We start from the raw sequence: 20,785 nt of genomic DNA, 5'->3' as shown, positions 1-20,785 counted from the left end.
TGATCGCGATAGCAAGCTATCAACAAGTGGTCTGTGCATCCCATCTTCACAAAGTCCTATTAAGGACCTAACTGTAAATATATTGACGCAGCAATTGTCTTCTGATCACTTCTCATTGTCATCCACATGTTCAGAATGTTCATCGGATTTGAGGGATCTGACTGCAGAAGCGAGTGGCGTCTCACATCTGCCATGCTCTCGTTTTCATTTTCCGGCTCCCAGTTCCCCGATAACCACGGTTGATTTCTGATTTCGTCCGAACATCCCTCCAATCTCTTATTATAGGACACACAGACCCTTCCAGTTCGCTCATCCTTTCAGTCAAGTGAATCACTTTTCCTCCCCTAAGACCATGAGAGCGGGAACAAGGAGCACAAGGACCATTTTTTCTATCCTCATCTATTTTAGTCCACACCCCCGCCAACCACAACGGCTTACGAGACAGTCTTCTCGACCATGGTAATGCCATACTTCTCCTTCAGCTCCTCCATCAGCGGGGTATTGATCTTCGCATTCATGGGCGCCAGGATGCCCTTCTCCTGGATCTGCCCGCTCAGCACCTGCTTGACGGCCACGGCGCACGGCACGCCGACGAGCTTGGCCATGGCCGAGTAGCCCTTCGGGTCGCCGTACTCGCACAGCGTCGAGGTGCGCGTCTCGCGGCTGCCGTCGGCGTGCTCAATCTCAAACTTGTGCTGCAGCATGACCAGGTCACGCTCGCCCTCCTCGTACTGCATCTTGCGCTCGAGCGTCGCGCACAGCGTGTCGAGCGGGTTGCCCTTGGGCGCGATGGCTTCGTCCGAAAACAGGCCGATCCAGCGGAGGCCCGACAGGATGCGCTGCTTGTCGTCTTCCGACTCGAATGTCGCCTTGGAGAGGATGGTGGCCTCGAGGTCGGCCGCCGAGGAGGAGGGCGCGCCGATGACGGCCTGCGTGGCCTCCTTCCAGGCCACGGGCCGTGACAGGATGTCGAGCGGTGCGTCCTCCAGGAAGCCAATGTCGACGAGCACCTTGATGAACTGAGGGAAGCCTTGGTAGCGCAGGGTGCCTCGGATGATGGTCTGCGCCTCGGGGATGTTGTAGCGCTCCTTGTACGGGGTCGAGTCGCGGTTGGGGTAGGCGACGAAGGCGAAGCCCGGGTAGATATAGTAGGGCTTCGCCATCTTCATCAGGTCCTTGCCGGCAACCTCGACGACCTTGCCATCCTGCCACCACTTGCCAGCGTTGCGCAGGGCCAGCAACACGCCGCGCGACGACCACGAGAACTTGTAGCCGAGCGGGTTGTCCGAGTCCTCCGGGGCCGGCAGGCCGCCGCAGTACGACAGAAAGCTGAGAATCTTGCCGCCGGCCTGGTGGACCTCGTCGATGGTCTTGACGGCGTAGAGGTGGTCAATTCCCGGGTCTAGGCCGATCTCGTTCATGACGGTAATGCCGGCGGCCTTGGCGTCGGCGTCCAGCTCGAGCATGGCGGGCGACACATAGCTCGTGGTGACGACATTCTTCTTGTTGCGAATGGCCGACTTGATGACGGTGGCATGGAAGGTGTACGGGATCAGGCTGATGACGAGGTCGTGCTTGGCCACCTCGGCGTCCAGCGCCTTGTCGTCGTTGACGTCGAGCGAGATGGGGTGGGCGTTCTTGACACCCTCGGAGAGCTGCTGAGCGGAAGCCAGGGTGCGGCAGGCTGTTTGGTTACACAGTCAACAGGGGGTCCTCTTCACTTCGTGGCCGAACCAAGGTCAGGAAATGTAGGCAATGCACGTACCGACTGTTACGGGGATGCCAGCATCGCTGAGAATGTCGAGAGTCGGCCTCGTCACGAAGCCCGCGCCGAGCATGAGCACCTTACTAAATGGGGAAAGTCCACGTCAGCCGCCTGAAAGACACCACGGAATACATGTCCAGGCGCGCCATGGCTTTGGTGGTTGTGGACACGGCATGATGGGCTCAGCAGGCAGGTGTGAAGGGTGGAAGGTGGGGGGCTGTTTACTGTTGTGAAGCCATCTCGGCACACTTCTTTGCGGCGTATGACACAGGAGTAATTCGAGACGGTGCCGGGAATTTGCTGCTCTTGTCTGGCAGAGTACAACTAAACAGCGACAACTTGTGTGTGCCTGGTTGTTTTGCCCGTTGTTTGACTCAAGCTGCTGCTTCTTCAGTCTTGCTCGTCCGATAACGGGGCCAAACTTTTTCCTGTTGGCAGAATGGCAACCGATATCAACAAGGAGGGGTAACGGCGGGTATGGCGGGGTAGGGGCATGGCACGGTTCGGGTGTGCCCGTGCTCATACAATTTGTCAGGTTCATACCTTACGGATACACACAGGGACACAGCCGCCCTCAAGAGCAAACGCGGTGATCTCTCTGTAAGGTGCCCAATATCCTTCAACATTTGATGACCGGTTCGCACCCAAGCGGAATTAAACCCGCTTCGGGCGGCCAACACCTATAGATGCATGCATGCGGCCAAGTCACTGTTACGGAAATGAGTGACACAGCGGATGTTGATTTGTTTAGTACCAAGGTAAGTGCTTGCGAAACGGCTGGTTACATCCAGCAGCCTGCTCTGCCCTACGGAATAGGATTGTCCCCCTCTTCGACCCTGTCATCTCTGGGTTGTGAAACCCACATCCGCAAACATTTATTGGCTTCGCCTCACTACCTGAATCTAGTCCGAGAGACGCCGACCTGCCATCCATTTATTCCGCCAGTCGATTGCTCGTACCTGTACCCGTGCCCGTGTCCATGTCCCAACCCACGGTTGCTGTATCCCCGCGCCCATTAACCAACCCCCTCAACCTGAGCCCGACACAACGCCTCGCTACCAATGCAAGTACACGATCAACACGGACAATCCAAAGTGGATCAAAGCGAACCAAACTAAAGAGAAGATCAACCATCCGCTCACACTTGTTACCCAGCGCGGGATCTCACTCCTCATCCTCACCCTGTCCCCCTCGCTCCTCATCCTCACCCTCATCTTCACTGGCAGGCGGTTCCCAAGCATCCTCAAGCTTGAGCCCAAGCCCCTTACCGCTGTTATCCTCCTCCTCATTCTCCTCACCATCATCCTCGGGATCCCTGGTGCCCCCCAGCAGGGAGAGCACGACAGACCGGTGCAGCGTCTTGGACGAAGGCTCCTTGCCGTGGTCCGGGGCGTCGTAGAGGCCCATGCCGTAGAGAATCTCGCCTTCTCCGTCAGAATTGTTGATGTTGTCGTCGTCATGGATGATAAGCGGTTGGCGATATGTTGTCTGTTGAGTCAAGGGCTCCTGCTCGGCGGGTGGCTGTTGCTGTTGTTGCTGCTGTTGGTGGAATATCGTGTCCACCATTGGGCGGGTGATGGGAAGGGCGCCGCAGGCCAGGTCCTCTGGCGTGGGAGGTGCGGTGTTGGCTGGGTAGGGCTGATACGCCTCCCAGGCAAGGGGGCCGTTCTCGCCTGCGCCGTACAAAGGAGGTAGATAGGGGATCTCGGCGAGAGAGGCGGTAGAAGGGGGGTAGTCGGCGCACGGATTTGCGGGATGAAATGCTGGAGTCGGTTGCTGCTGCTGCTGAGGAATCGGTACAGGCTGGCTCACAGGCGAGCAGAATGGTCGAGAGGAGGAGCTAAAGCTCGAGTAAGGCAGCGAGAGCGGCGAGAAGGACTCCGCGGGCGACGTGTACCCCGAGTAGACCCCTACGGGTGTTGGTGGAAGGTGCTGGAGGCTTGCCAGCATGTCGATGTCGCCGTGGGGCGGGTAAGGGTGGAGCATGGCGCAGTCGTTGCTGTTCAGGTGCTGAGAGGACGGAGCGCCCTGGGACGACGGGTGCCAGCTAAGGGGGCGTGCCGGTCGGGTAGCGGTGCCACGCTCGAAGAAGACGTCGCTCGCAGCCTCTGAAGACGGAGTTGGGAGGTAGTTGTCCGCTGCCGGAGACGGTGTGTGAAGCCCACCCTGAAAGCCATCCCCGACCAGTGTCCTCCTCCGTGACTGCAGCGTCGATGACCTTGGGCTATTGCTAGCACTGCCAGGCTTCGCAATCCTCATGGCATTTCCCATCACCCGTTGCTGTCCGTTCGACGATCTTGAATACCGTCTCGTGTTCCCAGCGAGCTGCCTTGAGAGCTCGCTGAGCATCGTGTCGAAGGTGTACGCCCCGCCCGAGACCTGGTGCTGAGGTACACCAACCATGTTGGTGCCCAGGAGAGAAGGTATCATCGTGATGGCAGTTCAATGCGGTATTACCCATACATGAAACGTGAGGTTGAGAAAGAGAGAGAGAGAGAGTAGTAGTGCAGAAACAAAAGGCAAAGACTTCTTTTGCTTGAGGTTGGGCGGTATATCAAAGATCAAACTGGCCCGGAGTTGAGACAAGGCGAGGCGGTGATGGCAATATGGGTAATGTACTTCCGTACACAGGTCATTTGAGGCTTCGTCGAGTCAATAAGAAGAGTGGAATCAAACCTTGTCTGGGAGAGAAAGCCTTCTCCCTGGCCCGCGCCGGGCGTGGAGCGACAGGCCCGAGTGATTGTTGCCGCTTTGGCATGCCAGGAGGAGCGGTCATGGCGTGTCAACGGAGCGTGTTCCATGACTTTGGGGCTCTTGAGGCCCGCGTCATATGGTCTTGCAGGGTTTCTTTAGCCCACCCGACCTTGAGCTGCGGTACATAAGGGTACAAGCGGTCTCGCTGCAGGATGGGCGGAGCAGCAACGCTGGAATAGGGGCCTGGCCGGGGCTATGGTGAACGAATCGAACCGGAGTAATCTACTTTAAAGGGATTAGTGTACACTTAGTCGGCTGTCTGACTGTGGCTGATCGCGAACAGCCCAGTGCCATGAACGATCCGGGGTGTCGGAGGAAAGTGGATAGCTGGGAATGGAAAAAGGTAGTTTGGTAGTTTGGGTGTGAAGCCAAGCCGCTGTCTGTGGATGCCAAAGTGAACATCAGTCTTGGAAGGCTGGCTGCATCAGTGGGGAAAGCAGGTACCTGGGTACGGAGCTCTCCCACTAACGTCTCTCAATGAAATCCTCTAGCCGGACTAACGGGATGAGAAACAAGGGTTGGTGTTGAGCGGAGGTACCGAGTACGGAGTAGGTACTGTCAAGTTGCGGAGCCGCGCGAGAGGGATGCCGTTGGTTATCCAGTCGTCAAGCTTGGCGCTTAGTTAAGTTAAAAAGTGAAATACTTGAACCATGCAATGTTTGTACAAGTACATATCGGGGTCTACCAGCATCAGGTGTCACATCGCGAGAATACAGTGTACACTGTAAAGAGTTTTGGTTCCGGGACAGTCGCAGTGTGTTAGCACCAGTGGCGGAACCGATGTTGCGGAGATAGGTCCATTGGCTTCTCCTGTCACATGGAACCAGCCGCCTCTTGTGCAGGTTGTCCGTCCGGCTCTGCTCCACAGACCATGTTTCTGCGATATCCGCGATCCTTGTACGTTGTGCGCCCGTTTAGGACATCTTGGCGATTTGGGTCTACCCTGGTCCAAGGGGTTGTTTCGGGGCCTTGATTTTCTCAGTTGCTACAATGCTGATGAGCGAGAACATGGGAGATTTGAGAACCTCACGACAACGACCGGCCAAGAATTCAGCCCAGTCATCATGACTCGGACAACCCTTGGGTCCGTCTGGTCGCAGTGGAGTTGGCACCGGCGGCCGTTGTGGCTCGCTTGTTGTTCGCTCCTGTCAGCCGACTGTGTTAATAGGGTGATATCTGTGCGGAGGTACTCGACGCCGGTCCTTGTTTGTTGGGGGAACCTTTGCCAAACGGATGTTCGGCCGGCGACTCCATCGCGGACTATCGGCACGCGAACAAGGGCAACAAAAAGAGGTGCCTTCATTTCGAACTTGGCGTTCCCGCATCTCTCTTTCATTCCGCTTGAGGGTCGCCAAAGCAGAGGCTGGATAGGGCATTACCGGTGCGGTAGGTATCGGGTTGGTATCTGGCCGCGCATTGAAATGGAGGCTGATGCCAGGCAGCGGGTGCATCACTGCTGCATTTGCAACGGAAGAGCAAAATATGAAAATAGTTCCAGCGTCCCCACCTACGGTTACGTGTGGTGGAATACTTGGCAAGACCTGCAGCAATGTCACGCTTGGCGTGCTCTGTTCACACGGCTGGCCAGAATTGGCCAACTTTGAGGTACGTACTCCATGCTGTTCCTGCCGTGCTCAGCTGGATTTTGTTGTCTGATCTCTCCAAGGCACTGCGACAGGACCTGCAAGCCAGTGACGAGGCAAAGAAAACGGTTTTCAAGGCCAAGGCATGAAGCATCCTGCAACAACGAACATAACGAGTCCCAAATGCTTGGGCAAAATATTTTATGCAGCAGAAACGAGGGTCTGGGCGCATTGGTAGTGGACACTTAGCCAATGGTTTCTCATGATGAGGACCCGACTTTCGAAGGCACAGACTGACGTGGGGAAGTGTGCAATCCCATCAGTGGATGTCGGCTGCCGGTGGGGCGCCACGGGCGCGGCGTAGTGGAAATGAAGAGCGTGGGCAGGGTCCCGATGGAAAAGGTACCTGCTAAGTACCCGACTACAGGTACACGCGTAGAAACCCTGTCGACCCAGCCTTCTATTGCGCCGTGCTGGTGCTTGTCACTGAACATCGAAGCGGATGGAACCCGTCGTGAGAGAGCGCCCAAATCATATCCACCTCTTTCCTTTCTTCTTTTCAAGAGTTCCACACGGCGACTGTCCATCTGGCATGGTGACCGAGACTGCCGGCACCACAAACCCACGAACCGAGTTCGGTTGGAACTTCCCCGCCGTCCCCGCCACTTGTACCATTTCGATTTTCAGTTTTGCGTTCCCATCACTTGGTTTCCGTGTGCCTGCAGGTTGCCCTGCCTGACCCGTCTCGGCTCTCGTGCTCTCGACGCGCGGTGTCCATCTGCAAAAGCAATGTTGGCCGATCCCAAGGTTCGGACTCGGCGGCACAGAGTTGTCTGACGGTGGGCCTCCACATGCGCATGGATTGTGACGCTCGAACTTCGAACGTGGAGGCCGAACCGAGCCCGCAAGCCAGCCCCGGCCGTCTCAGTTGGCTTGACTGTTACACGTACGGATACAGTACTGTACCGTCGTCAACCGAGATGATAACGTTACGATTCAACCAACTCGGAAGCTCGGCGGCTGGGAGGGGGTTCGTTTGGTTTCCATATTACACCGTGATAGGTATTGGTTGTGATTCCTCACTGCAAGTGTGGTAACGACGCCAATGTGACACAGGCCCGCGCCAGGGCCAACGCGGAGCAAGGATGTTGGTTTCATGCATCTCAACCTGCATTTCCGACCGCACTCACCAGCGGATGCGATCCAAACTGGAGCAGTTACTCGAGACCCACGTACGGATACAGTGGTGTGAACGAGGACGCATGTCGTATTGTGGTGTTACCGCCTCGTTTACGGATACACTAGGCGACCAGGTACCTCGGTCACTGTCGTCTCGTCCGGAAGGATGAGATCCAGCTCATCCGGTTGCCCACACACACAAACCCGACCACGACTGCAGCAACACAACTGTCGGCGGTCTTACCTGAAATTTTCACCGCGGCACCAAGAGAAGCGTCGTCCATCACCACTGCCTCCCCCCCAACTCCCAAACATTCCCTCCGGCCGCTCGCCCGTTCCCGTCAAGCACCCATCACACCTCCACAGCGCTTGAAAGGCGTGGGCCCTACTCCGAACGGGGAGCACAAATGCCAGCTGATGAAGGTTGTGCATGCCGGCCTGCCCAGGCTCCATTAACTACGCCGTACATTTCACCGAGATGCCTGAACTCCGTCGATCTGGCAACGCCTTGTCTCTCTTGCCCGCGCCCTCACTAGCCTCATCATCTCCCTTCAGTCCGGTTGCACCTCCTTTGCTCCAGTGGTGGTTCTCACCCACGCCAGCCTGGTGCCCTGCCTTCGTCATGTTGTCCTCCCGCAGTACGGAGTACACAACCTAACAGCCCGCGTCAGCCTGCGTGCTGATCTGGGCTCTCCCAAGCTCTCTTCGTTTAGTGGCTAAAGACAATCCACCCGCACGGCCACGCGAGGTTTGATTTGGGTTCAGGAAACATCGCAAGCCATCTGCTAATTACCAGCCACCCGACTTGTGATCACACCCAAGCAGGTACTCCGTGTACCGCTTGTGCTGTGAGAAGCGAAAAGTCGCATCGGCAGCACCCGAGCGATGAGGCATAAACATACGGAGAAGTTCCTGCCCTGCAATCCCTCCCCCCTTTTCTCAGAGTCCGGCGACTTCGGGCTGGTCGATCAACCTGTCCTCTTGGCCAAGCAAGGGAATTGTGAATGGCTGGCCGCGATCAATTCCTGATGCAGGGCGACTGCATCGGGTCAGTGGCTCGGACAGGCACCTGTCGACCCATCCGCTAAAAGCTAAGGTACCTATCACACCCTTGGGCCATTCCATTATTGGAAACTGAAAGTACCTACTGTGGTAAGGTATTTGACCCCGCCAAGGCAGCACCTGTATTCACCGCTCCTTTTCCGCCCAGGAGAAACGACAGGTGGGACCAGCTCACTCGAAACACACGCACGCAAATATCTGCATTCGTCAATGGAAGGTTTCTTCCCGGCGGGTTATTCTCGGCCCATTGCCTTCCTCCCCTGGTGAGAGCGCCGGGTTCTGGGCCCTCCCATGGATTTTGTGCTCCAGCGCTGGAACCCCGGGCGGGGGTTTCTTTCGGCCGGCTGATCACGATTCAGCTTGCCTGGTGGCCCCTTTTCCATCACCGCCGCCCATGCTCGGACGCACCGTGTATCCACCCTGCCACCTACCCGATTCCCATATCTCGCCTCTGGGCAGTGTGGGCGTCGACTCGCTCGCGTTGCGGAACTGGGTTTCTGGACGTCGTCACGAGGGCACCGACACACGCTCCGAACGGTAACCAAAGACAGCTGCAGCTTGATGCTAGGGTACCAGCCCACAAAAACCCTCCCTTTGGACCTTCTTGGTGGCCAGTCTTACTGCAAATGCTAGCTTTTCCCGAGAGCTCCAGCCGGGAGCGTTCAGCCCATACAGCATCCCGGCGATGAATGTATCACCCGCGCCGATAGTACTGGGACCAAGCAGCACGTAGCGTTAGCACGGCAGATCTTTGTTGTCTCGGCAGCGACGCAACATAGGACACGATGCCACACCCCGACTGATAGACTCATGTGACAACCGCAAGCCCCGCCGGCGCTGTTGGGCCCGGCTCTCCGCAACCAGCTGTTCTCATCTGCAGCAACACAGGAACACTCGGGTTCCCATCACCTCAAACTACCAACTGCGAGAATGAGATGGATGGTTACTTACTCGACCACTGGCACCCTCTGTCCTGACGGAGTTGCAGGATGATGGGTGTACTCGCCACTGGAAACCTCCAGAGCGCCGGCGCCTTCCTCCCCCCACGTACACGACATGAGATTACTGTACCAGTCCAGGGGGGTTTCCCCGACCTGTCAGCAGCCTGCAGCAGGCCCCAAAGGGCAGAAGAGGCAGGGCGCAACTCACGCTTTTGATGAAGCTGCTTCTCCCTTCAAACACGCCTCCGAATTGGTGTACCCTCGGCTCTGGTTCGGTGGTTTAGCGCTGCAGGTTCGCGCACCTTACCAAGAAGTCTTTGACTCACTTCAGCCCAACTCCTCGAGTAAAAGACAACGTCGGCTTCGGCTGCTAGTTCGACCAGTCCTTCCCGGTTAGGCTTCTCAACCTCGACGCTGATGGTGTTACCCGGCAAAGACCGTCGAAGGTAGCGGATGCATCGGAGCGTTGTCTCTGGAATTCGGCCCTTGCACGGTCTTTCAGTCAACCATTACACGCCTTAGAAACACCCAAACGCCTTAGAAACACCCAAATGCAAGCATCGCTCCTGGTAACGCAGGCACACCTCGAAATGCCACCAACACTCATCCCCTTGCCTAGCAAAGGCATCGGCGATTCTTTCAAACTCGCCCGCCGTCATCTCTGGGAGGTCATTGAAGTTGACAATCGTCCGGCTGCCGGTCTGGGCACCGCGTATGATGTAACTGCTCGCCGGCTCGTCGTGACCCTGCCGGTACAAGCAGTGGCTGAAGTCGATTCCGTTTTCTTCGGCCTCCTCGACGTCGCCTCCAAACGAAGCAAGGATCTTGCTCGTGGCGGTTGCCTGGGCGTCGGGCAGGCATGATACCAGGTGCAGCTTGATCGGGGGCAGGCGCCTCGGCCCGGCACGCAGGAGCTGGGCGATGACCTCAAGTGTGTTGGGACAGTTGCCTCCGCGGCGCACCTGTGCTGTTGTCGCCCGGAGCTTGGAGTCTTCTTTGGGGAAGTGTGGGACCCTGTGTGCATGTTATTCGTGAGACCTTGTGCTCATCACTTTGCTATTCTCGACCTTCCCTTCCTGCCATCGTGCGGATGTAGAGGCGTGGCCAGATGTGCTGACTTACGTGAGGATTGTGTCGAGGTAGCATGCGCCTACGAAGATGAGATGCTTCATTGTGCCACTCCTTCCTGGTGGTCTCCGTCAAGGTAGGAGTAGGTCTGGCTTGATGCTGGAATAGCCTCGTGTGCCTTCTAAGCGGCGTTCGCGCCAGCACATGACAGCCGGGGCTCAAAGCTTGGGAGGCGTGTGATGCAGTTTCTTAGCGTGACCACAGCCCACTCAAGAGACGGAGCGTCTCTGCAACTGCAGATGCAGGTTGACGGAAGCCACAATCGAGTTCCGTCTGGCCGGGCATTTCTTTCCAGTTGGAACTTTTACTGCATCCGGCTATTCACGGCGTGATCTGCGCCTCGGCCAAAGAATGTTATGTAGCCTTAATTGATGTTGAGGTCTCCATTGGAAGACGGGAAACGTCTGTCTACTCGGAACTCAACTGGAAGCTGGTGCTTCGGGCGGTGAGTTGCAGTGTACGTTCAGATTCTCTGTCTTCACCACCCAATTCCAGCTAAGGTATCAAGTCTAAGTATACCTTAGCTAAGTAGCTGCAAGTGTTGTTTCCAAGGGAAGAGGAAGGCGGGGCAGCGATGGAAGTTGTTGCTCCCAAGCCCTTCGAGCCCGGTAACTACCCCCGCTATGACGCAGTGCAAAGCGACTCCGAGGGTCTCGGTCCTGCACCTGCGAGGTCGCCGCAACAAACACCACTCTATACCACAGTAATGAGTCAGCCCACCGCATGCGGAATCAGCAAGGCCGCAACTTTGAATCGAGGAGTTGGTTGACGGCAGCTTCAATCAGGACAAGGCCTTGCTGACCCCCGCGGTTCCTGCAAACCCATCAATTATTCTTCTAAGAGGCTGTCGAAAGACGTTGACGATATCCTTTGAGAAAGAGGGCGACAATGGCAGACTCAAACCCCTCGAAGCAAGTCTCGTTTGAAGAGCCCCCATCGTCAGCGAGCGACGAGGACCGGAATCCGGTCGAGGTAAGCCTCCAGCAGACACATCCCACTTCTTCTGCACTGCCGTGATTTTCCACTCACCCCTAGACAGGTCGTCTTCGATTCATCCAATCCCTACCGCCGGAAGAGCTCCCTCGTTACCAACGACGTGGTGCTCCCTGATTTGCACCGAGCACCCCCGCCGCTCCATAGCAAGACAGAATGCCTTGTCCACCAGTTCCTGGCCAGCCAGAAAAAGGAGAAACATGCCCTCGCGACCAACCATCGCACCCGTGACCATCCCGGTATCAGCCATGTCCACCACCGCCACGCCGGGATAGCAAGCTGCGAAGCAGAGGACGTCTCGTCCGAGAACGGCCTGGACCGCCCTCTCGATCCTAAGGGCAAGCACGGCCACGGCGCCCAAGCTCAGTCCAAGCCGGAGACTGCTCGACGGGGCAGCAAAGGCCACGAGGAGGGACAGGAACAGGTAGAGCACGACGAACTCGCTCACCCGAGCGCCACCTTTCTCCGCCACCCTCGCACCGCGACCTCCGCCAAGAAACAAGCACAGCCCCAACAACAGCAACCCGAAGCAGGAACGGACGATGAAGCCGCCGACAGCAGCGCAAGCAGCACAACTACCGACGGCGGACAGTCCGACGAGAAGCAATGGCGGCGCGAGATGGTCGCTGACGGCACGGTGCCGCGCACGCCGTCGCAGCTCGACCGGCACTTCGCGTCTTCTGACACGCTCAACTCGCGCCTGCTCACCAAGAAGCAGCTGAGCGAAATGGCCTGGGGCGTGCGCGAACTGAGCCGCCGGCTGGGTAGCATGCGGCTCAAGTTCCGGGTCAAGAGCATCATGTTGCTGACCAAGATCTATGATACTGAGCTGATCGCCAAGACGAGGGAGCTGTGCCGCTGGCTGCTGGATCGGGAGAGGGAGGTGAGGTATACCGTGTATGTGGACAAGGAGTTCCGCGAGAATAAGAAGTTTGATGTGGCAGGGCTGGTGGAGGAGGTCAGGAGGGATTATGTCGCGTCGGGTGAGGTCACCGAGGAGGCAAGCTGGGACGTGGGGAAGCGGTTGAGGTATTGGGATGAGGAGCTGTGCAAAACGCGGCCGCATACGTTCGACTTTGTGATTACCCTCGGCGGGGACGGTACGGTGCTGTATGCCAGCTGGCTGTTCCAGCGGATTGTGCCGCCTGTGCTGAGCTTTGCGCTGGGCAGTCTGGGGTTTCTGACAAAGTTCGATTTTGAGGACTATCGAAAGACGTTGACGAGCGCGTTTAACGCGGGGGTGACGGTTAGTTTGAGGTTGAGGTTTGAGGCGACGATAATGCGCAGCCGGAAGACGGGGTCGAGGCTGACGGAGGACGGCGAGCACGCGGAGCATAGCCCAGACGGTGACGGTTCGAGGCCGCCGAGAGATCTGGTTGAGGAGCTGATAGGCGAGGAGAAGGACGACGAGCATACCCATCGACCAGACGGAACGTACGAGGTGCTGAACGAAGTCGTGGTGGACCGCGGCCCGAACCCAAGTACGCACTTTCATTAACGTCAACCCCGCTGTCTCCCATATGCTTTTACTAACCTGACCACCCTAGCAATGTCCAACATCGAAATCTTCGGCGACGACGAGCACTTCACGTCTGTCTCCGCCGACGGCATCTGCGTCGGCACACCCACCGGTTCGACCGCCTACAATCTCGCAGCCGGCGGTTCGCTGTGCCACCCCGAAAACCCAGTCATGCTCGTGACCGCCATCTGCGCGCACACCCTTTCCTTCCGCCCCGTCATCCTACCGGACACCATCGTCCTGCGCATCGGCGTGCCCTACGACGCGCGCACCAGCTCGTGGGCCAGCTTCGACGGCCGCGAGCGCGTCGAGCTCACCCCGGGCGACTACGTCACCGTCAGCGCGAGCAGGTACCCCTTTGCCTGCGTGCAGCCGCATGGTAGGCGGAGTGAGGATTGGATCAATAGTATCAGCGCGAAGCTCGGGTGGAATACGAGGCAGCGCCAGAAGCCTCTCAAGGAGTGGGATAATAAGTAGGACTTACCCATCCAACAGGCCTGTGAGGTGTCGCTGCGTGGTGGTGGTGAGGAGGGGCAACGACCCGAGAGAATTGCTTCATCAGCCGGGAACCATAATGATGCATTATCGGTCTGTGGGCGTCAGGTAGACATGGGGGCGTTGACGGAAATGTTGGGCGCTCTTGGCTTGGGGACTGGAGCGAGCGAGTAGACAGGTGCTGGTCCTGGGTGGCACAGCACACCGTTAGATTATACACAGCACATGTACACTTGCTAGGTCTTTGATCGGCATCATCAGGGACGAGTACGTCTATGTGTAGGGAGCAGTATGATACCGCCGACCCTTTCTTTGGTCCATTCATCCCCTGACGGACCTGGAGTAGAAGGCAAGTCCTTGGCCTAGCAGGTCGACGAGGTCCCAATTCCACAATTTCTCACGATATTGGGCAAAAGAGGGTCTTTCTTGTCCAATGCGGATCGGTGATCTAACAAGAGCAGAACACAAGAGCAGAACACAACCGGAAGCTTCTTCTCAGCGATCACCTTCCGTTGGGATCATCTTCTATCGTCTCCTCCCGTATTCCTTCACATCAGTCTGTTCGCTGTGTACTATCAGACCGATCATTCCAGTCCATACCAGGCAGCAAAACAAAATTTAACTGATACCAAACAAAACCAAAACCAAACCAAAACCAACCGGGCTCTGGCTCCGAAAACGACAAGCCTCACGAGCACGAAGCTCGAGGAACTGAGAGTCAGAACGATCTCTCATCATCTTTCTCATCGTCAAACGCCTCCACAAACGTCATGGTGACGCCCGCATCGCCATCGACATTCAGGTTGACTGCGTCCAAAGCTCTGTCGCGCTTGGAGACAGCTAGGGGAGCGGGTGGGGCAGTGGCGGCTTGGGCTGGTAAGGTTGTCGGGGCGCGGCCGGCGAGGTCCTCGTCTCCTGAGCGGGATTGGAGAGCTGGGCGGTTTTGTGGTTAGTCACTTTTTACCGAAACAAGGGAAAAAAAAGGGGTGGGGGGGAGGCTTGCGTAGGGAGGGTATGTGTCAGGGTTGTGAGCGAGGGAACGCGGTTGCTTACCAACAGGAACACCGCGGCGGACAAACATGGTCGTCACCTTGGCCGCCCGCCGTCTGGGGGTCGAGACTTCGCTGAGGTCGCGCTTCTCAGCGGCGCCGCCTTCCGCTGCTGCATTGGAGGCATTAACACCCGCTAGTCTGCGTCCTGACAATGGGGCCTGATGGGGGTGAGGTTGAATTATGAAGGGCTCTGCTGCCAATGGACGGCTAGGCAACCGTGCCGTGAGACGACGTACCAGCCGGGGTGTGCTCGACGATAATGCCGATGCCGGAACCCTCTTCGCCCGTGCCGAGCTGGACCTTCGGGCCCTTGGTCAGGGCGGCCTCAGCATATGTGAGCGCCCGATCAAAACCGGCGAGGTTCCGCTTGCCGAACTTCTCAGTCTCGGCGCTGTCAACACGGTGTTTGATGGCTTTGCCCAGGCCTTGAATAGCGGCTATTTGCTGGGCCTACGGAACGGGTTGTTAGTGAACAGGGGTTGACCTCGAGACGCCGGGACTAAGGTACTAACCTGCTCGGCGAGCGCCGGGTCTGTAGATGCGCTCGCAACGGTATTGGGCAGAGGGTTCGGAACGGTAGTGGGGGCAGCAGCTGCCGCGTTACCGGCGCCTTCAGCTGCATTGGCGGCGCCTGCGGCAGCGTTAACTGCAGCGCCTTCGAGCGCAGTGATCAAATTCGACACGTCCTGCCTACCTCCGAAGCTGATTTCGCCATCACCTGTTGACTTGGTAAGCACGCTTACCTCTGCACACGACCAGGGGAGCGAGGAGTGGGAACATACCAACAACCAGGGCCGGTGAGTAGGCCCCAAGGTTGATATTCAGCGGCAGCGCCGCGGCCAGTCCGGCATAGGCTACAAAGGCATGCTTGACCATTTTGCACACAGTGGAAGAAGGTATAGGTGTATATAGGATAAAATATGCGACCAGCGACGACGACCAGCGGACGAAGTGAAAGAATGAAACAAAAACGAGACTGAGAGAGTTTTGACGACGGCCAGACGAGCACAGCTCATGAGCTAAGAAAGGTGAATGAAGGTATGAGAGACATTGCAGACGGACATCCTATATAGAGTGTCTAGATGAGTTGCAACTCTCCTCGTAACGAGAATCCATCGTCTCGCCAGAGATGAACTCGAACATGCTCGTCGCATAGGAAGTCGGGGATGGCTTGGCAGGAGAAGAGCAATGGCGCTCGAAACAAAGGTGACACTCGTCGAGCAGATGAGAATAAGAGCCGTTGATGATGGAGACCAAGCATTTGTGTCTTTCGCGTCCCATGTTGGGGGTTGGTCCTGGACTCCTGGCAGGCTAGGTGCCGATGCTAGGTTGAAGATGGAGCCAAGAAGGGAAACTCCAGGCGCAAGTACTGCAGAGGTAACATTTCGCAAGGATGGTTCCCGCGTAAACATGCCCTGTCTTTGCCTGGAATGCGTTGAAGATGGTCGATCACAGCTCAATCGCACATGAGACTTTGCCAAGCGCTTCGAGTGTTCCAAGTGGCCAAGCCCATACAAGCTATGCCGAGAAAAGCTTTCCGCTTCCCGTTTCTGGGCAGCGCTCGGGCCTCCCGGCTGACTTTCCAGATCTCCTGAACAAGCTCCCGTGGCGATGCTCGCGTGCTCGGGAGAGCACGAGAGAGTCCTATAGTCTGGAATGCAGAGCACAACTGTATCGTCCACGGACGCCGTCTCAGAACGGGCCGCAGATCTGGGTAGATATCCCCTGTTTGCCCTGTCACTGGCTCGACGACACGGTGGCTGGCAGCCCATATAAAAGAAGGGAACGAGGCTCTTTGGAGTTTCGAGTCGGAACGACGGAGGGGTTCAGGGCGAAGCTGTAGCTTGCAAACCCACCCGGATGGTCTTGTCCGCAACTCTGGACACGCTGCACCTTCCGCTGAACGTTTGCTGCATTGATGACCGAGCAAGGCTTCTCAACCCTCCTCGCATCGCCACTCTGAAGTGTCCCTGCCCACAGCGACTGTGCTCCCAGCCTGGAAACACAATGAGGAAAAAGCATCGCTTCGCAGCGTTCCATACCCCTGGTGTTCGGAACAGGCTGGAAGACTACCGAGTTGGAAGCCGAGGGTTGGGCGTCTCAAGTTCGCGAATTGGTTGTCCCAGCCCTCTTCAACGCAACCGTACGGCCCCTGGCTTGCGTATACGGAGGATAGCAAAAGTGGAAGCCCATGAGCTTCTGCACCAACCTTCCGATGTCTGTCTCAGCATCCGTCGACCGCGTATCCCTCGGGATATGGGCGGACGGTATTCCAGCTTGCAAAGAAGCTTACAAGCCTGCCAAACTGCCTGACTTGCCATGGCCATCAGTGCCCCTCCTGCTAGGGTGCATTGGGGGCGCGGCGTTATCGATGTCTCAGATGCTGACTTCGAAATCGCCGCTATCCAGCGCTCACTGTCAATTTCCACCGTCGTACAGACGATGGCATAAAAGGCGGCCCCGCGGGTTCCGTGATGGTCATGGGATCGCCCTCGCTTGGACCGCCCTTTCCCTTGCGGTTCATGACCTTGATGCATCCATACAATCCAACCCTGGTTTGTTTGTTAGCATGGCACATGTCGATTGCTAGATAGAAGTAGGAGAAATGGGATATAAGGAAGTAAGTAAGAAAACAAGGAGAAGGAAAGAAAGAGGAAAGATATCGTCAAGCAGGATAAGAAGTAGGAGAATGAAGAGGAAGAAGATATAATGAAAGCTAGAGGAAGAAAAACGGACACCGAAAAGAAAAATAAAGGCTAAAGCCCACCTTCTTAAGTTCCACGTTAACAAACAAACCTGAGCTGGACTGTAAGTGATATCAACCGAGCTAAGTCTGAGTCAGAGTTGGATACTTCTGAACAGGCAGCTGCAGTGTCGACCCCAACTCTTGGTAAATGACTCTTCAATGCATTCTTCGACGGGTGATATGGTGAGCAGCTAAGGAACCAGGAGGCCGCTCAATTCTCTCCGGCGTCTGTCCGCTCGAACCTCAACGGCATGCGAGATGACTTTTAGCTGGCCGGCCACGTCAGGGAATGGAAGTGACAAGTCTGAATTCAGACCGAGTTGACGAGGAGAACTCGATGATGTTGGCGATGGGCCAGACCTGGAGAAGAGGTTTTCGTAGCTCATGGACGCCAGGCCCTGGGCTGAAGTGGTCGAGAAGACCTTGACATCAAAATCAGCATCTGGATTGGCCAATCATTATCTTGGAGGAGAGAGGTTCTTGGTTTGGGAACCAGGTTGTTCTGAAAGCAATCGAAGATTAACGAGCTATCAATCAAGAAGCAAGCATTTAGCCAAGTGAGAGAATATGAAAGAAAAAAATCAGCACCAGAACCGTACTGCTCTGTGTCCAGGTTGTTGTGGGACGGATGCGTTTCGTTGGCTGCGATTCCTCAGACGCACATTTGTTGAAGAAGTGACTTCAAGTTATTGCTAGCGCAGCACAAGACGCGAAGCGGTCCGTGCCGACCCCGGCCCGGTGCTCGGTGCCGAGTTTTTGGAGCGCCAAATTTTCCGCTCAAAGTTTGGACATCCGAGGTCTTCAACAGCTTGAATAACTGTTGATTCCACACTCCGCTCCTTTTCACTCTTCCGGTGTTTTCGCGAGCGAGACTCAAGATGCCTGCCTCACTACGGACCTTTGCCCCGCTCCTGCGGACGGCGCGCCTTTCCCTTAGACAGACACAGAACCCTTTGGTTGCGCTGCAGCGCGACACCAGGACACCAGTCCTCAACTTTGCCCGGACGTATGCCGTCTACGAGCGCAGCAAGCCCCACGTCAATATTGGTACGCGCTCCATGTCGCCCTGCATCGATATCCAAGGACTAACATTGGGGTCTCAGGTACAATTGGTCACGTCGACCACGGAAAGGTCCGGAGTCGCACGAACTGATTCCAACTAACCAACCGCTCTCGCTAACCAACCGTGCAGACAACTCTCTCCGCCGCCATAACCAAGAGGCAAGCCGAGAAGGGCATGGCCAACTTCCTCGACTATGGCTCCATCGACAAGGCCCCTGAGGAGCGGAAGCGTGGTATCACTATCTCGACCGCCCACATCGAGTACTCGACCGAGAACAGGCACTACTCGCACGTCGACTGCCCGGGCCATGCCGATTACATCAAGAACATGATTACCGGCGCCGCCTCCATGGACGGTGCTATAATTGTCGTCGCCGCCTCGGACGGCCAGATGCCCCAGACCCGTGAGCACTTGCTCCTGGCCCGCCAGGTCGGCGTCCAGAGGATCGTAGTCTTCGTGAACAAGGTCGATGCCCTCGAGGACCCAGAGATGTTGGAACTTGTCGAGATGGAGATGCGCGAGCTACTCTCTTCCTACGGCTTTGACGGCGAGAACACCCCCGTTGTTCTCGGCTCCGCCCTCTGCGCCCTTGAAGGCAAGCGCCCTGAAATCGGCGAGTCCAAGATCGACGAGCTCATGAAGGCTGTCGATGAGTGGATTCCGACTCCCCAGCGCGACACCGACAAGCCATTCCTCATGCCCATCGAGGATGTCTTCTCCATTGGCGGCCGTGGCACCGTCGTCTCTGGCCGTGTCGAGCGCGGCACCCTGAAGAGGGACCAAGACGTTGAGATCATCGGCAAGGGCACCGAGATTATCAAGACCAAGGTCACCGATATTGAGACCTTCAAGAAGTCTTGCGAGGAGTCCGTCGCCGGCGACAACTCGGGTCTGCTGCTCCGCGGCGTCCGCCGCGAGGACATCCGCCGTGGTATGGTCGTCGCCAAGCCCGGCACCGTTAAGGCGCACAAGAAGTTCCTCATTTCCCTCTACGCGCTCACCAAGGAGGAGGGCGGCCGGCACACCGGTTTCCACCAGAACTATCGCCCGCAAATGTTCATCCGCTCCGCCGACGAGGCTGTCACGCTCATGTTCCCCGAGGGCACCGAGGACCCGCACTCCAAGATGGTCATGCCCGGCGACAACGTCGAGATGGTGGCCCAGCTCCACAACCCTATCGCCCTCGAGGCCGGTATGCGCGTCACCATTCGCGAGGGCGGGCGTACCGTCGCCACTGGTCTCGTGACTCGTATCATCGAGTAAGCCAGCCAGCCAGCGTGGGGCACGAATGTACGATGTTAGGGAGTCTTGGGGCAGGGTAGACATGTCGGGCGAGAAGACACAAGGCTTGGGTCGACTTGGTCCATGGGTAGGCGGGCAGGCGCTGCGGAGTCGAGAAACACTGCTGTACATTTTGTTGTGATGATATATTCGGGGCGGCATTCTGGAAACCGCCCATGTGCAAAGACCCTGGGGTCCGCCTGATCTCCCCTCCCGTCCTAGCGGTTGTCTTAATCCTGTATTTTAAAGATAACACAGGCCAATATAATGGTTGATGAAGTGGATATGGGCACCCAAACAAAACAGCATCACTGAAGCAGAGCACATCCCGCTCCTGCCGGTTTGTCACAACCCTACCTGTAGGGACGCTCCGGATGTCTATCCATAGCATCTTGAACACATTAGTTGAGGTGATTACGCAGTCCGAAGGTGCCGGGAAGGGTACAATGGCGGTGTGGATGGATGGATGGACGGATTATGAACTCGTTCTCTTTTGCATCGTCCCTTTGGCCGAAACCGCGCAAATAAGAAATGACCCGTGTGAACTCCCACCTCGCTGTAAAAAGCCGGCTATTCTTGGGAGAAAGACTGGCGTATTCCTCCCAGCTCAGTGCCCTTCCCATGCGATACCGAGCAGGAAAACGCCGTGGATTCGTTTCGTGAGGATCCGGTTTCGTCGTTCAACCACAGACCTCCTCGTCCCTCATGCTCCAATCCATCTTCCCGCTCCTTCATCCCCTCAACCCTGATTGACCATCTCTGGCTGTCATGGTTCGTCGTTTACCGGTACTGTCGGAGGCATTGGCGGTTAGAATACACATGGTTGAGACGGTCAGGTAGAGAAGAGTCTCAAGACTCGGGGTATTGCATACCTTGACGAAGCCAATGTCGTTGGCCTTCTCGCGGAAGCATTGACGGCAGATGTTGAGGCCGTACTTGCGGATCAGACCGGCAGTGTGGGTGCAGACGCGGCTGTTGGTTTCATCGTCAGCACAATTCCCTACTTCTCTTGTGCTTTGCCCCGTATTATTTCTCTCTCTTTACTGTCCCTCCTCCCCCTCGCTCTGAATTCGTGCAGTCGATCGGAATGGATAAAGTGACGGGGTTCCGTACCAAGCGCGGGAGCCCTTGCCATAGTTGCGCGGGCGCGAGTTCCAAACGGATTCGTGAGCCATTTTGACGTTTGTTGCTTGAGAAGTCGAGATATCCGGCGGAGGCTGGGTT

The 20,785-nt window shown here is 56.8% G+C and overlaps 9 protein-coding genes across 9 annotated transcripts; 4 read left to right on the top strand and 5 right to left on the bottom strand.

Annotated features, from left to right (window-relative positions):
- Positions 1-145: 145 nt before the first annotated feature.
- Positions 146-2,110, bottom strand: N657DRAFT_230944 (Saccharopine dehydrogenase). Its single transcript, XM_062786317.1, has 3 exons — positions 1,991-2,110; positions 1,766-1,848; positions 146-1,684 (listed from the first exon to the last, which is right to left on the bottom strand). Exons 1-3 carry the CDS (start codon positions 2,002-2,004, stop codon positions 435-437), a joined length of 1,347 nt encoding a protein of 448 aa, XP_062651604.1. The 5' UTR covers positions 2,005-2,110; the 3' UTR covers positions 146-434.
- Positions 2,111-2,717: 607 nt separating this feature from the next.
- N657DRAFT_641882 (uncharacterized protein) lies at positions 2,718-4,405 on the bottom strand. Its single transcript, XM_062792228.1, has one exon. The coding sequence runs from the start codon at positions 4,166-4,168 to the stop codon at positions 2,930-2,932; it is 1,239 nt and encodes a 412-aa protein (XP_062651603.1). The 5' UTR covers positions 4,169-4,405; the 3' UTR covers positions 2,718-2,929.
- Positions 4,406-6,164: 1,759 nt separating this feature from the next.
- Positions 6,165-7,093, top strand: N657DRAFT_230381 (uncharacterized protein). The gene has a single exon (XM_062786314.1). The coding sequence runs from the start codon at positions 6,472-6,474 to the stop codon at positions 6,937-6,939; it is 468 nt and encodes a 155-aa protein (XP_062651602.1). The 5' UTR covers positions 6,165-6,471; the 3' UTR covers positions 6,940-7,093.
- A 1,814-nt stretch (positions 7,094-8,907) lies between these two features.
- Positions 8,908-10,456, bottom strand: N657DRAFT_565379 (Ribokinase-like protein; the record flags this gene model as incomplete). Its single annotated transcript, XM_062788356.1, has 6 exons — positions 8,908-9,055; positions 9,295-9,380; positions 9,493-9,549; positions 9,611-9,769; positions 9,869-10,298; positions 10,407-10,456. The coding sequence occupies 6 exons, from the start codon at positions 10,454-10,456 to the stop codon at positions 8,908-8,910; spliced, it is 930 nt and encodes a 309-aa protein (XP_062651601.1).
- A 348-nt stretch (positions 10,457-10,804) lies between these two features.
- N657DRAFT_230479 (ATP-NAD kinase) lies at positions 10,805-13,627 on the top strand. The gene is made up of 3 exons (XM_062786315.1): positions 10,805-11,384; positions 11,452-12,886; positions 12,953-13,627. The coding sequence occupies exons 1-3, from the start codon at positions 11,301-11,303 to the stop codon at positions 13,399-13,401; spliced, it is 1,968 nt and encodes a 655-aa protein (XP_062651600.1). The 5' UTR covers positions 10,805-11,300; the 3' UTR covers positions 13,402-13,627.
- A 510-nt stretch (positions 13,628-14,137) lies between these two features.
- On the bottom strand, positions 14,138-15,347 carry N657DRAFT_566399 (uncharacterized protein; the record flags this gene model as incomplete). Its single annotated transcript, XM_062788425.1, has 5 exons — positions 14,138-14,352; positions 14,473-14,571; positions 14,708-14,921; positions 14,984-15,189; positions 15,254-15,347. The coding sequence occupies 5 exons, from the start codon at positions 15,345-15,347 to the stop codon at positions 14,138-14,140; spliced, it is 828 nt and encodes a 275-aa protein (XP_062651599.1).
- Positions 15,348-16,136: 789 nt separating this feature from the next.
- N657DRAFT_230589 (uncharacterized protein) lies at positions 16,137-16,988 on the top strand. The gene has a single exon (XM_062786316.1). It carries the CDS (start codon positions 16,332-16,334, stop codon positions 16,782-16,784), a length of 453 nt encoding a protein of 150 aa, XP_062651598.1. The 5' UTR covers positions 16,137-16,331; the 3' UTR covers positions 16,785-16,988.
- A 1,107-nt stretch (positions 16,989-18,095) lies between these two features.
- N657DRAFT_590521 (translation elongation factor Tu) lies at positions 18,096-19,543 on the top strand (the record flags this gene model as incomplete). Its single annotated transcript, XM_062789888.1, has 3 exons — positions 18,096-18,264; positions 18,321-18,349; positions 18,410-19,543. The coding sequence occupies 3 exons, from the start codon at positions 18,096-18,098 to the stop codon at positions 19,541-19,543; spliced, it is 1,332 nt and encodes a 443-aa protein (XP_062651597.1).
- Positions 19,544-20,341: 798 nt separating this feature from the next.
- N657DRAFT_678375 (ribosomal protein S14) lies at positions 20,342-20,736 on the bottom strand (the record flags this gene model as incomplete). Its single annotated transcript, XM_062796067.1, has 3 exons — positions 20,342-20,350; positions 20,434-20,533; positions 20,675-20,736. 3 exons carry the CDS (start codon positions 20,734-20,736, stop codon positions 20,342-20,344), a joined length of 171 nt encoding a protein of 56 aa, XP_062651596.1.
- Between the last annotated feature and the right edge of the window lie 49 nt (positions 20,737-20,785).

This window comes from Parathielavia appendiculata (genome assembly GCF_033297405.1).
Source record: "Parathielavia appendiculata strain CBS 731.68 unplaced genomic scaffold N657scaffold_2, whole genome shotgun sequence".
Lineage (NCBI taxonomy): Eukaryota > Fungi > Ascomycota > Sordariomycetes > Sordariales > Chaetomiaceae > Parathielavia > Parathielavia appendiculata.
The sequence above is the reverse complement of the archived record's forward strand: the minus strand, read 5'-3'. Positions and strand labels throughout refer to the sequence as shown.